The 15,717-nt window shown below is 40.3% G+C and overlaps 1 protein-coding gene across 1 annotated transcript in view; it reads left to right on the top strand.

Moving 5' to 3' along the window:
• The first annotated feature begins 5,788 nt into the window (after positions 1-5,788).
• The window catches only part of NWD2 (NACHT and WD repeat domain containing 2), a 168,915-nt gene continuing 158,986 nt past the window's right edge, over positions 5,789-15,717 (top strand). Inside the window, exon 1 of the mRNA XM_069068652.1 lies at positions 5,789-6,983. Coding sequence (XP_068924753.1) covers positions 6,833-6,983 — 151 coding nt within the window. The 5' untranslated portion in view covers positions 5,789-6,832. The remainder of the gene's footprint in view (positions 6,984-15,717) is intronic.

Raw genomic sequence — 15,717 nt, 5'->3', positions numbered from 1 at the left:
AAAATCATAGAATTCTGGAGTTGTAAGAAACCTCATAGAATATTCAGTCCTATATGAGTAGGAATTGCATTTACAACATCCCACAGAAGTTATCATCTGGAATTCACTTAAAGGCCTCTAATGATGTGAAACTCCCTATCCCCTGAGGAAGCTCATTGTGCTCCTGACTAGCTCTAATTATAGGAAGTCTTTTCCATACATAGACTGATGTGCTACCCATAGTTTCCCATTTCTTCCCTCTAGGTCTAATCAAACCAAAGAGAATCCAGTCTCTGAGTTGTATAGCAGGCCTTCAAGGACTTGAAAACAACACTCACATGCTGCTAAGTTTTCTCCAGGTTTAAACATCCCCAACTCATCTTATAATGTAGTTTCTAATTCCCTCAGGTCACCCTTTTCTGGATATTTTCCAGTCCACCAATGTTTTACCTAAAATGGGGCATCCACATGTCTACTGAAAAAATGTTTCTTCTTTACCTTTCTTTTGGTCAGACTTAGGGCCATACTGATGGTATATGGGTCATTTTGTGGATGACTAAGCAGAAAAGTAGATACATATTTGAAATGGTGTTCAAAAGTTAAACAAGGGCAGCATCACAGTAGACAGTCATAAAAACATGGTTCTGGGCCCAGCACTGCTGCTTACAACTCACCTTTGGTTTTGGAACTCTTCTACTTTGTCTAGGAATTTGGTGGTAATATCCATTCCCTTTTTATGGATTTTAACTCAGAGAGCAAACAAGGCACAGAAGTAGCCAGGGAATCATCTACTCAGCAATTCCAGGGTCTCTTGCACAAGGTTTGATACATTCACCATTGCCCAAAGTTTCTCAATTCTAGATGTTTCTGGATCTCTACATTGCCGAGGAAAGAAGGGAGAGAAGAAGAAAGGATGGATCATAGGTTCAGAACTATATGGGACCTTACTGGTCACCTAATATAATCCATTCATTTTATACATAAGAAAAACTAAGGCTCAGACAGAGGAAGTGTCTGAGAGTGCCCAGCATCAGACAAGTAATGAGAAGAGGAATCAGAATCTGAACCCAGGCCCTCCAATTTCAAATCAAGCCTAATTTCCATTGCATCCCCTTATCATTATGTCGTGTCCCAGGTCAGTACTTTTTAGAGACATTAGATTGACTGAAATTCTCCCAAAAGGAGAGACATTTCTCATTCTCTCATTTAGTGACTTCATTAACTATCATGGGTTTATTATGTCTAGCAAATGACTCCCAAATCTTTATAGACAGCTCTAATCCTATATTACCACCTGCCTAATTGGATAGTTCACATTATGGACCATATGTATCTCAATCTTTTTTTTTGCTTTTTTTTTGTAGGGGGGGAGGGCAGGGCAATTGGGGTTAAGTAACTTGCCCACGGTCACATGGCATGTGTGTGTGTGTGTGTGTTAAGTGTTTGAGGCTGGATTTGAACTCAGGTGCTCCTGACTCCAGGGCCAATGCTCTATTCACTGTGCCACCTAGCCACCCCCATATCTCAATTTTAATGTGTCTAAAACAGAATTTGTATAATTTCCAAAAGAAATTTCCATACTTCTGTAGAGGGCACCACTAGCCTTCTAGTCTCTCAGACTTTCAACCTTGGAATTTTCCACATATAGAATCAGTTGTTAGATTTTATCATTTTTACCTACACACTATCCCTCTACAATACTGTCTCCCTTGACAGAATGTAAGCTTATAAAGAAGTAAGTGTTTCATATTTGTCTGTCTTCAGATACAAATACAGTGCCTATAACACAGGAAGCACTTAAAAAATACTTGATCCACTCTCACATTCAGGCCAGAAAAGGGTAGATTTACTTCCCGACTTATCAATGTGAAATGTGTCTCTTAGAACACTTAGACTACTTACTCTCAGATAGACACACAATTTGTTCATGTATTCTCAGTACAAGAGTCTAAAGAAAAAGAAATGTTAACAAGAGAAACCATTCTCCTTCTGGTGAGACGGGGTCTTGGGATCCACAAATTGATAAATCAAAAAAAGTTTAGAGATTTATAGGATTCAGAGATTAGAGAGCATCCAGTAGGCAATGGTTCATAGTTAAAAGCTTTTTTTAAAGCAATTGGGGTTAAGTAACTTGCTCAAGGTTACACTGCCAGGTGTTTCTGGGTGGATTCTAAGTGTCTGAGCCCGGATTCCATCCCCCAGGTCATCCCGACACTGGGGCCGGTGCTTTTACTCGCTGTGCTACCTGGCCACCCCAAGAAGCTTTTTTAAAACTGTTTTGGAAGATGTAAAATTTCTGAGACATCTATCAAAATCTTTGGTAAGAAGAAATACGGTAACATTGGACAAATCACTTAACCCCTGACTGCCTCAAAAAAAAAAATACAGTAGCAACCTATATTTGATCACTTAACGCTATCATCTTGGTAAGTGATAGACCATTCAATGTAAGCTAAAAAAAAATTAAATCCCCAAAGTGGTCGTCACTCAGGAAATTTTTTAATTCTGTAGAACTGGCTCATGCATTCCAAATCATATGAAAACCTAATTGTTTTTTGTCTACTCAGTAGTCTTAAGTATGTACATGATGCTAACTACATATTATGCAGCCAATATCAATTATTTTTATGTATCACATACTATAAAACATAATTAATTTTATTAAAATGGTGAAGCTATGTTTGTTTAAGTATTACAGGAGGGACAGATCCTGTAAGTTCCCTTCTAGTTCTAAGACCCAATAATACTACATCATCCAGATTAGTGCCCAGACTGTCTGGAGAAGACAGGCTTTCAAGTAACCTAGTGGTTTAGGCACTCAGCTCTACCAGCTCATTCCTGTGCTTTTCCCTCTGTTTTCTTCTCACACAATGTTCCTTTCTTCAGATACTTTAAATCCCTCAGGTTTGTGTAGGGCAATGTCTGAGCTGACCTTTCCTTCCTGGAGGTGCCAGCTCAGATACTAGGTGACAGAATGTAAAATCCTTAAGGACAGGAACTCTTTTTACTTTGTTTTTGTATCCCCAGTGTAGAGGACAATGGCTGGCCCTCAGAATCCTTGACAGTCACACTTTCAGGGAAACATTGGTATATTTCTTCTATATTCCCTGGACTAGCACTAGCCACCTCCCACTTGTGTACTCTTCTGTCCTCAGGTTTCCAGGGTCCTCATGCAGGTCCTTCCTAAAATGGAAGGAGATCTACTGAATTAACCGGTCTAAGGTTCAAGCTACTGAATGCACTAATCTTCCTAGAAATAACTGCATTTTAAGGATTGTATCTCCAATACATGGAAGCACTATTTGGGGAGGGGGTTAGGAGTGTTTATAAGTACTCCTGAAATCACAGGATGGAGTCAGTGGTTAGTCAGCTCATAGTTTTGTTTGCAATTAGTATTGAACCTCACTGACTGTGTATGGAATTCATTCCTTTTGCCTTTTATCTGCAGTGACATTGGCTAATGCTAAACTGTGGCCTGTCTGGGACAGTTAATTAGGTTATGGAAGCTGCCAAAACCTCAAAGTCATAATAAGAAAATGCAGCACATTGAGACCAGGTAAGATATAAAAGACAAAAAAAGGGGGGGAGGGGACAGAGAAAATGTAGAAAATTTAATTCTTAATGCTCCAAGTCCTTTGATGAATGCACTGGAAATGAAATTTTGTGTCTGAATCTCCTAAAAACAGTATTGTCAAATTAAGTTCAATTTTGATTAAGTTAATTAAGTTCTTTTTTGATCCTCACTGTGTAAAAGTTTCAGTGGGCTGTGGAATCTGCCTGTGTAGTTACATTATTAACCTTCTGTGCTTCTCCCAAGTTCATGACAGAGTGATTCCAATTCATTCATCGATATCATCCATAGGAGCAACAGTATTAGGGCAGAAAGTGTGAAGCTGCATAGTTAATGAATATAACATTTTTTGCAGATTCAAAATTACTTAGCTTGAATTTGGTGAGAAATGCATCAAAGGAGAAAGAGCTGTCTGCCCCCTGGCTCTAAGGGATGGAAGTGCTGCCCCTGAAGTCCAGTGTTCTCTAAGGAAGAATCTCCCCAGACATGGCAATGAGCACAGAGAAAGCAGCACAGCAGCATCTGTTGTTTCTGAACTACCATCCAGATTAGACAACTGAGTTCAGGGGCTCCTAGGAGGTCCTCAAAGTAGACAAAGATATTTAAAGTTTTACCTAGATGACCTTCAAATTGGTGACTTATTGGATATTCTAAGTCTAAGCAACGTGTGTCTATTATAAAGTATACTCCCTAACTCTCAAGCATTAGCTTTTTTTTTTCTCTTGGTACCAAGTATTACTAGCACCCTCCATCCTCGGCTCCAGACTTCTGCAAGAAGAAAATAACTCCCCCTGGCAAAAAGTTTAGATCTCCATGCCCTAGGGTTGGTGGACACTTGTACACTGCCCCACCTACAAAGGGCGGTGAAGCAGTAGCAAAACCAATTGATTTAGAGTTCTGGGAATCCTAATTCAAATCTAGGCTCTGCTACTGAATACCTCTATGTGGCCTTGAAAAAGTCACTGTAACTTCTCTGTATAAAATGACGTCCTTAAATGAACCCTCAGGTCCCTTCCTCATCTACATCCTAGCATCCTAAACTCTAAGTGACTGCATTTTCCTTGGCTCTCAAACTTGCTTAAGAATTAGCATTTTTGAAGGGGCAGATGCCAGTGACCAAAAGTACCCGTATAGAGACTGAGGATCTTTCAAACCTACAGGTTGTCGGTGATTCCTGGCTCTCAGACTATCTGTGTGGTAATGAAATTCACTTTCTTCCTCTATTTAAAAACAAATAAGATTTGCACTCTCAAAGGACTGTTGGAAAGGGCTTGGAAAACGAGCTGTGATTGTACAATAGAATTACTCAAGGTTCCCCCTCCCCAGTCCCCATAAAAAGGCAGAGTTGTGCAGTGTCCTGGAGAGATCATGAAGCCGGTGGTCGGAGAACAAAGAGGAGATTACTGGTTGATAACTACTTAGTTGGAACTTACCCACCCTAACCCTCAGTCGTCTCTTCTGTAAAATAAGGATAACACTATTTTGTAACACCTACCTCACGGAGTTATGAGGACATTTGTAAAGCGCTAAGGGAAAGTGCGATTCTTTTCCCACTCCTTACCCTACTTGCCTCTCGACCCAATTCCTCACACGTCTGGCTGGACGCCCCAAGATCTCGCCACGCCCACCCTGCCCGCCCTGCCAGACGTCCACGCCCGCGGAGCGCGAGTGCGCGCGCCCTTCGGGAGGCGCACCAGAAGCATCCCAGTGCATTGGAGGGCGTCTCCGGCTTGAACGGCCGCGCCCTTTCTCTGTGAACTAGAAAGCAGCCAGTGCAACAAGCAGCTATAGCCCCCAAGTAATACTCCTCTCTCCCGCTCCCTTTCCCCCACCCTGACCAAAACCTTTTTTGTTTTTAATATTTCATGGGAGCCGCTCTCCAAGACGCCCCGCCACCGACAGCTGCTAAGAGAGCTGCTCTCTCTGAAGCACGGCGCCGGGTCCCTTCATCCCCGCTTACAGCTGGGCTATTCTGATTCCCAACATCCGTATGAATTAATAAATAACCCGTCCCTGGGGAAGGAAAACAAGCCGCTGAGCCTTTGCTTTGTACACGGGCTAGGTGGGCTTCCTTCTTCCTCAAAGAAAGGTCTCGGACCTGATTTAGTCTCCATCCGACTGTGAAAACGGGAAAGGAAGTCTCCTTTAAAAAAAAAAAAATCCCAGCTCCGCCCAGCCCAGCTTTGAGAGGGTAGAAAAAGCCAGGGGAAGAACACGGAGAGTCCAGCCTTTCCCTTCACCTGCACCTCAAACCTTACTTAACATCCGAGGAAATATCTTTCTGCTTCCCATTCTGTACTTAAAAGACACTTTCCTGTTCCTCTGACCTGCGGGCAGCGAACCCGGCCCAGACGGGTCAGGCTGTGTGTGCGTGTGTGCGCGCTCAGGCGTCTAACTTTGAGGCAACCTTACACTGTACTTAATTAAACACGTGAAGGTGCCCAAACTCACAAATTGGGGGAATACGGGGCAGGGTGTTGGGCAGAGATGCAAGTGCTTTTTAACTCTCGGAAAAGCAGCCCCCCAAGAAAGGTTAATTCTTTTTAAGCTTTATTTTTCCTTTAAGAAAAGGACGAAAGTGGGGCAACCTGTCAGGACGTCTAGTCCTTAGGCGTCTGGAGGTTCCCCCTGATATCTCCGCCCCATTTAAACACCTCCCCATAACAATAACCTTTCGGGTTTGGGGGGGCGGTAATTTTAGTGGGTTGGTGTGCCTGGGTGCCGAAAGTCTGAAAATAAACTAGGGAGATCTTTGGCGTAGAAAGTTTGGTTTTGTCTCCTCACCCCCCTCACACTCTTTCACCACTGCCGCCACCTCCACCCTCCTCCTGCTGCTGCTGTGCTGTGAAAAAAAGGGGGAGGGGGCTAGCGGCAGGGGGAGGGGGCGCCGGCGGAGGTGGAGGAGAGAAGGGATGCCAATAGCTTCCCTCTCCGCCTCTGGCGCTCGCTCTGAGCCTCAGACCTGTGCTGCTTAAGTAGCCGCGCCACAGTTGACCTAGCGCTCCTCCGGCCCGCCGCTGCGCTGAAGACACTGGTGGAGGAAGAGGAGGAAGAGGAGGAGGGGGAAGAAGAAGAGAGGTGGTGGGGGCAGCAGCAGCCTAAGGAACTGGGGAGTTCGTATGGCCGCTCCCAGTTGGCAGGTGGTGCGCGCTGCTGATCTAGCTGCTGTGTCGAGCTTCGGGAGGCTTTGAGCCGTAGCGGTCTCTTGGGGATCGCCCAAGCCAGCGCTACCGAGCCAGAACCAGGGCGAGGAGGAGGAGGCGGAGGCTGCCACCGTGGGCGATGTGGCCGGCTGGGGCGGGCAGCAAGCTGCCCTGTGCCCGAGACTCGGCTCTCCGGCGGGCGGCTTTCTCCGGGAACCTCACAGCTTTGCCTTCCCACCTAGTGCCGGCCGGCAGGAGCGTCCGGGTCTTCATCAGCGCCAATCCTGAAGGTAACTCGCTCAAGGTCTCCACCTCTCTCCTCTCCGCGGGTCTGTCTGTCTGCGGGTCTGTCTGATCTAGGCTCTCTGGAGCGTGGGTCGTGTGAACTGACAAGCTTCTCTCTTCCCTCTGTTCATCCACCCTCCTCTTTCGCTACAAAGAGGCTGCTACCTTGGGCTTGATTCTTTTTTTAAAGCAAACTACTTTTTATTTTTTCTCCCCATATCTACCCCCGCCCTTTGCCTGCTGTCTTCCCCCAGGACCCACACACATGCCCGGGTGAGCCACCTGGCGATGTTCAGAATTGTTCCTGCCAACCTTAGAGTAGCTCGGAAGTGATACATCTACAAGTCCAGGGCTCCCCACCCCCACCCGCGCCACGTCCCCTTCTCTTTTTCTTTAAGGTTAAAGCTGTTTTTTGCCACAGCAATCACAATCTCAAGTTGTAGCTGCTGTCACTCCCCAACTCTGCAGCAAGATCTGTATAGGCAGCATCCCATTCCTCCTCCACTTTCCCTGCTACAGTATGAACGAATTCATCTTAGAACAGGGTCAATCACAGGGTGGCCAAGCCAGTTCCAGGGCTGACTGAAGGCTTCCGTGTAAAAGACTGAATTTGCCCTTTGAGATGATTTTAAATCTTATGTAGGGGATGAGACCCTTAAACTAAACTGAAACAGAGACGCGGGTGAAGTGAAGCAGTTTGAGGGGGGTGGGGAGAGGATGGCAAAGGTGGCTCAGTCTGGATCTTGGAGTAAGGAAGAGAGTGTAGGGAGGTTGTTGGTGTCTGACTTAGAAGAGGCGTTCGGCTTCTCTGGGCCAAGTCTAGTCAATAGGGTATTTTGGGGGGGGGGGGGTTAATGTTTGCTTATTTTAAAACCCCCGTTCTGGATTTGATTTTTACCCATGCACAATTCCGGCCTTTATATTGATAGCATTCTTGACTCTATGGTGTCCTTTTGTAAGCTTGAGAGGTGGGTCCAAAGCAGCTACCTACCATCACTAGATACTTAGTGGGCGCTCCCTAAATACTTGTTGACTCATTATATGTTTCTCAGGTGCATTAGGAATCACAGTTTACAGCCAGTAAATTTTCATCCTAATCGTTCAGTATTAGTCTTTGTAGTCAAACTGTCTTTCTGTTTCTATTGTTGTATGTTAACTCATCTTCAGTGCTCAAGGATGAATTGGAAAAGATGGTCTTGGGTGTGTATCTAACTTATTAAGGAATTTTTGTTTTCCAAGGTGACTGTTGAGCAATGAGCACAAGGTATAGAGGACTGAAATAACCTTTCCTGGTCTGCCTAATAGCTGTTTCCTTTTTATATTTCTCACTCTTAGTGTAGGTACTTTGCGTATCATAGGAATATATTAAATGTCTGTCCAGTTAATTCATTTTTACAGGTGAGTAAAAGAATTACTAAAGAATCTACTAAAATTAAATAGTAATAAAGTTAACTTTATCAATTGTTGAGTGCCGTGCTTATTTAGTAATAGCCTACTTATGTACAGTCTTCCCAGCTTTCTAAAGCACTTTTCCCATAAAAGCCTGAGAGAAAGTGCAAATATTATTATCCCCATTTTTCAGATGAGAAAACAAGGCTTTAGGAGCTGAAATGAATTATTTCTGGTTACACAGGTAGGATCATAGCTGAAGTGGATTGTACTCCACTCTACTAAACGTACAGTCACAATCTCTAACTGTTCTGCTTGTGAGAATGGAAGACAGGGAATGGATAGCTTTTTAAAGTTTCACTTCACTTATAAAATAATGAGCATGAAGCAAAAGTTTCCAGTATAACTTTGAAATTATGACAGGGAAATAGTGTGAACAATGAAATAGGTCATGTACATTAATTAGTAATGAAAGGTAAAAGAAGAAAAAAATTTACTTAAGGGGGGAGGAGGCAATTAAAGTTCCTTTAATATTCTAATCAGACCTCCTAAATAAGTTATATGTGATATAGCTTTAAAAAAAACACTGTACATTTAAAAATATGTTTAGGATATTCTTAAGATGTATACATTAATAGGATATATACAGGATGTATATTGTATATGTATATTTATTACTTATTTGAAATATCTAGTTGATTTGCTACAAAGAAAAATTGAAACTTGATTTTTTTGAAAATGTACATTAGAGAAATAATTAAAAGTGTTGGGAAATTATATTTTTAACTTTTTAGTAGAAATAATTTAGAGTGTTGAGGATGTTAGTAAAATGTATCAAAAATAATTGATCACAAAATGTCCTCATTTAAAAAGAAAATAGATTAAGTCATCTAGCGATGAAAATCTTAGCTATCAACAATTGCTGTTTTTCTTTGGAAATAACATTGCCTTTTTAACATATGGTGAAGACAAATATTTGTTATTACCATGGTATACAGGATGATGGAATCATAGACTGTTAAGAGTTCAAAGGGATTGTAGAGCTTAAAGAGTCCTGTCTTCTCATTTTATAGAAGAGGAAACTAAGATCCAAATACATTGTGACTTTAGTTTGTTTTAGAATTTAAATAAGTTCATTTCCCCCTAGTTTTTAACTTATTGGCAGTGGTAAATTTTTAATGAGTTAATATTGAATTAAGCAATACAGGAACAAACCTTCTTTGATCATTTTATATGGTTCCTCGAATTAGTTATATTACATGGTAAATATTGGCTTTAGTTCATATATAAGATCATTAAGTTCTTGATTCTAGGCAAGGCTCTCACCAATAAAAGACTTTGCTGTGTACTGATTTAAGTGGAGATTCAATCTAACCTAAGAAACTTAATAACAAACATAGTCTGGGCCTGATGATGCCAGCATACTTCCCATGAACAATTAGCTGGCATTTGCTGCCAAAATCATGAAGATAAAATTCAATATTCCTATTAACCCCAGGGAAGGAGAGGGTGGAATACTAACTAATCCTGTAATCCTGCATCCTTGACCCAGACAAATTCCACATGGCTCTTAATTATCTTAAATGGGAAGCTTACTTGACAAACTCCTACAGCCTTGAATTTTAGCTACATTGCAAGGGAGAATGGCATATTGAATGAATCAGAGTAAAATAGGTTATTTTTTTATGATCTAAGTGTGACACCTTGCAATCTTAGTAACAGCTCTTTCTGAGGAGCACTTTACTGCAAGCTTTTCCTGGATACCATTTCATCACATAAATGGTTGTGTGTTGGTAAGATTGATTATAAGATTCTCAGCCAATTCTAAAGATATTTTCAACTGTTAAATTAAGTCAAGGAACATTATCTGTTCTTTCCTTGTAAAAGCAGCTTAGTTCTAATTTATTCTCTAAACAAAAGCTTCTCTGTGTTGAATTAAGTTCACTGCTCTAATAATCATGCCAAAGACTCTCCCCAGCAATATTGATTTAATAGGTATTTGTTTTAAAAGATTGGTCTGGCTGTATTTTCTCCTCTGAGTCAAGAAAGGGATAAGCAACAAATCTTTCATTTCTCTCCTATATCCTTAGATTCATCCAAACTTACGTCTGATTTTTATAGTAACATATTATAGGCTAGAAACATGTTTGCTACCTTTAGTAGTAGCACTTGACAGCCAGTGAACTAGAGTTAGGTGATTACGTTCTACCAATACCTGATACACTTGCCAGAAGATACTGAGAAGCTAGATGTCAACTTAACATCTCTGACTCACTTTTCTCCTACCCTGCCTTCTACCTCTGGGCCACAGTTTGCTGTGCTGTGGCCCAAGGGGCCTAAATGAGTATTTAAGTATGGTGCTAGAGCTATGTTTTCTGGGCATGGGTGTTAGTGGAACATCTCCCCAATGAGCAACAAAACATCCATTCAAGCCCATTCCTCATCATACAGAGGAAGAATTTTGTTTACAGGGAATTGGTATTATTTTCACACCATAGAAATTGGACCTTAAAACTCATTTGGTGCAATCTTCTACTCAGTGAAAAAAATCCTTCTGTAATATCTCTGATATGTGTTATATGAAAAATAAATTCTCCACAATTACATCCAAATATATTAATCACATGGCTTGAAGGGACCTAAAGAAGATTGTCTCAATTCAATTCAAGATTGTCTCAAGTCAGTTCAACTTATATCTATATATCTATCTACATAGAAAGGCAATGCAAGTTATTCTTTCCTGGCAGATGGAGAGATGAAAAATTTAGATAAGACTTGATCCTTGCCCCTATGGAACTTATGGCCAAGTACACAGACTATAACCCATATGTAAATGCTTATAACACACACAAACACACACACATACATAAAAAGAGTATAAAAGAAGTGTGAATGAAAGGAAAAGTAAGATTTTGGTATTAGGGATAGGGGAAAGATTATCAGTTCCTCAAAGAAGGGTCTGATTCATTTTTGTCTTTGTATTCCCAGTACTTAGCACATTGTTCTTGTTCATTCATTTTTCAGTCATGTCCAACTCTTTGTGACCCTATTTGGGATTTTTGTGGCAGTGATATTGGAGTGGTTTGCCATTTCCTTCTCTAGCACATTTTACAGATGAGGAAATTGAGGCAAACAGGATCAGATAACTTGCCTGGGGTCATATAGCTTCTAAGTGTCTAAGGCCAGATTTGAACTCAGGAAGATGAGTCTTCCTGACTCTAGACTCAGCATTCTATCCATTGTGCCACCTGGCCTGCCTGGCATATAGTAAGCTCTTAATAAATACTTGTTGATGGATTGATTAGTGGATGGCAAATAGTCCAGTTTGGCTGAGCTTAAAGTATGTAAAGCAGAATGGTGTGAGATAAAGCTGGAAAGATAGGTAATCAAAGAAGGAGATTAAATTTTATTCAGTAGGTATTGAGAACCAATGACTTGAGGCAGTAAAGTTCTGTGAATATTTATGGGTAAAGATCAGTCTAGTATGGATTAGAAGGGGGAGAGGATGGAGTTAGGAAGAACTCTGTCCATGGTCTCCAAGCAAAAACTAGACTTAAACCTTCCAAATGCAATGATTACAAAGCACAGACAAAATATTATACTGTAATTAGCTTGAACATTACTTGGGCACTTCTCTTGACTCTTGATTCTGCCATTTACCCAGATTAACATTCTGGAAAAGAAAAGAGTAGTTAGCTGTCGCTGAGCTATTTTTCTTCTCTCCTCCTACCCCCAGACTGTCTAATAAAAGTGTCCACCCCTAAAACCATATGCTTTTTAGGTCCATGTGAAGACAAACTACAATGGACAGAGAGCAGAAATGATTATGCTTCATAGAAAAATGGGAAAGTATATTTGATAGGCCTGCTTCAACCCTGTCTTTTGGCTTCTGACTGATACTTTTTTTGTATAAGCATTATCTAGGCAACTAGAGTGCCACCAGTATAAAAGGAGAGGCATATTGCCACAGTTTAAATTATTTGTGCATAATCACTCTCTTTGTCTCTCTTTCTTCCTCTCCCTCTTTCTCCTCCCCATCCCCCCTTTTTTTAAAGCAATTGGAGTTAAGTAAGTGCTCAAGGTTACACAGCCAGTTATTTTGTGTGGGTACCAAATATCTGAGGCTGGAACTGATCCCGGGTCTCCCGATGCTGGGGCCAGTGCTCTTACTCTCTGCACCACCTGGCCACCCCCTCCCCATCCCCTTTCATTTTTGTCCTTTCCTGTATGTTTCTCACTCCAGTCTTTCTGTTTCTCTGACTTCTGCTCTATCTTCTATGTGTGTGAATGTGACACACATTCACAGTGTGCACATACATATGAAGCTATGGTACTGAGTAGGGTCTGCTGGATCCCACTCTCTGGCAGCAGATTAATATCAGGCTCATAAAGTTCAGTGTGAATTAAGCACCTCTTTCCCAAAATGTATTTTCCCAAGTATCTTCAGTTCCATTTTCTGTTGTTACACATTATAGTGACAGTTGAAGAGACAAATAAAATCAACTTAACACAGCTCAGCTACAACTTAGTAGTAAATAGTAATAGAAATGATGTTCCAAAAAGAGAAGGCAAATTTAATTTTCAAGAAAAACATGTTGAGCTATTATTTTTATTTTACAATCCAACACATTAAAAGTGTTCTTTAATCATTTTAGTACTTAATACTATTTGTCTTTGTTTTATACTTTAGGAAAATTGAAATAGCCTGAGGTTACATGACTTGTCCAAAACCATAATCAAATGTGAGATATGGTGATGAAAGTTTGAAAGAAATAGTGTTAGTTATTAAGCACAAAGGACACTCATTCTCTTGAGTTAGTGCAGAGCTAATGGCCTAGGATGATGTTATCATCATATACCATGATATAATAAAGGCATTTAGCGTTTAGGAGGAGACTTAAGAGGAAGTATGACCTAGACTATAAACATGTTTTGCTACACTAATAAATCATGCCTAACAGCTTATTGACAATTCAATTCCTGCTACACTGCGGGAATTGCATCATTCATTTATAAAAGGTGAATCAGAGAGAATGAAATCCAAATAGAACTTAGCAAAGTCTTACTATAAAATATTTATGACCTCTTGTGGTGGCAATTCTTTTGAGAATATTGGTTGGACAACATTCAATGTAGGTTTAAATTCTTCCTCTTTCTCCTGTATGACCTTTATCAAGTCACTTGATTTCTATAGGCCTCAATTTCGTTATCTGTAATATGATTGTATTGGGTCAAAAGAGTTGTCAGATCACTGGAAGTTCCAATTGATGCAACTAGATGGTAGAGTGGATAGAGTGCTGGGCTTGGAGTCAGGAAGACCTGAGTTCAAATTCAGCATCAGGTGCTCATTAACTATGTGACCCTGGATGAGAAATTTAAAGCTCTGTTTGCCTCAGTTTCCTCATCTGTAAAATAAGGATAATAATAGCACCTACCTACCAAGCTTGTTGTGAATATCAAATCAGATAACATTCATTAAGTGCTTGACACAGAGTAGGTGCTATAGAAATGTTCACTATTATTATTATAATTATTTTTAAATCTTTGCTGCTATTTATTGCCACTAACAATATTATTAATTCACAAGTGCTATGAATTATCTCAAATTGTAATATTGCTGTCAAATTCAGATTTAAAAAAACATTTATTTGTGCCCACTATGTGTATCATACACAGACACAATTTTTTCCCCTTCTAGAATCATGTTTATTTAAGTTTTACTTAAATATTCTGGGAAAATAGAGCAATCTTGCGGTTGTTCTCATTGTTTTAATATTTAAGTCCAAATTCTTCAAAATAGTTGGGGGGCAAAAGAGAAGAGGAGGTTCTATGGAAATAGATCATTATATGGTCATGGAAAGATCAATCAGTTGCTCAGTCAGAAAACCTATATAAGTGCTTACTGTGTATCAGGCACTGTGCTAGGTTTTAGGTATAACAAATACAGAAATGAAACAATCCTTGTCTGCCCTCAAAGAACTTACATTCCACTAGGCAGAGCAAAATGTTCACAGATAAATAAAGGAACTTATGGTGTTTTTTTTTTAACTACATAGTGATGGGAGTGGTGCCAGCAACTGAGGAACCAATTTGAAGGAGATGGCACTTGATATTAGCCTTAAAGGAGACTAGGCATTTCAAGCATTGGAATTCAGGGAGGAAAAGCCTTCCAGACATAGAGGAAAGTCTATAAAATTACAGATGGAAACAGTAGATGAGATGTGGTATAAAGGGAAGAGTGGACAGGAAATTTGATGGAATACAGAGTTATCTCATGAGGGAGATAATGTGGAATCAGCATAGAAATATGAACTGAAGCCATGTTATGAAAGGTATTAAATGCCAGCTTAATTTATTTGTTTTCCTAGAGGCATTAGGGAGACACAGAAGCTTCTTGAGCAAAGCAGTGACGTGGTCAGACCTGTGCTTTAGGAATATCAGTGTTTGATAGCTTTATAAAAATTGCATTAGAGAGGGCAAATTTGATTCAGAGAAACAAATAATATTTATTTTCATTTGAGACAGGTGCTACGTTGACCTTCAGTGACTTTATACAAAGCAGTATTATGTCAGTTTCCTTTTCCTCTGCCTCTCCCATCCTCAGAGCAGCTTTCAGTGGCACTGTTGCCCTGGATAAATAGCCCCAAATGAGGGAGGAGCTTGAAGTAGGACAGAGAAAATGGAAATAGAGCCAGCAAGTAAACTCTGTGCTTATTCTCTAGGGTAAACTGGCTAGGAATGCTAGGGTATTTAGGTATTAAGAAGATTTACCCTCTCCCAACCACCATCTATTGGGATTATAGAATAAATGCAAATAAAGTCAATTCAGACAAATTCAGATAAAATAACTGACATTTGCACAATATTTTAAAGCTTTCAGACGTTTTATATATTATCTCAGCGACCATGGAAATTATAGATCCTATGAGTATTATTATCTCAGTTTTTCATCTGTGTAAACAGTTGAGTCTCAGAGAGATAAAGAGGCTTGCCAGTGTCAGTACAGTTAACATATATCTGAAAGGAATTGAATCCACATACTTCAGTTTGCACACCCAGCAATCTCTCCACTATACCACATGACTTCTCCTCAACATGTTCAAGAAAGTTCATGGATAGTTCATCCCACTCTCAGAAGAAAAACTAAAATCGTCTAAGTTCCAAGTCTAGACAGTTAATTTAGTGGTGATAGTAAATGTTTCTAAAGTATGACATGGTGATGTGAATTTTGCTTTTGAGGCAGAATTTGTCAAATCAATCTTATTCAATTCAGAAAACATTTAAGTGTCTATAATGTGTAAGGCATTGTACTCCCAGTTGGGAATACAAAGATGAAACAAAACATAGTAC

The sequence above is a fragment of the Petaurus breviceps genome, unplaced genomic scaffold (genome assembly GCF_028583685.1).
Source record: "Petaurus breviceps papuanus isolate PSGF00001 unplaced genomic scaffold, PetGlider_PUasm1.0 140, whole genome shotgun sequence".
Taxonomy (NCBI): Eukaryota; Metazoa; Chordata; class Mammalia; order Diprotodontia; family Petauridae; genus Petaurus; species Petaurus breviceps.
The sequence above is the reverse complement of the archived record's forward strand: the minus strand, read 5'-3'. Positions and strand labels throughout refer to the sequence as shown.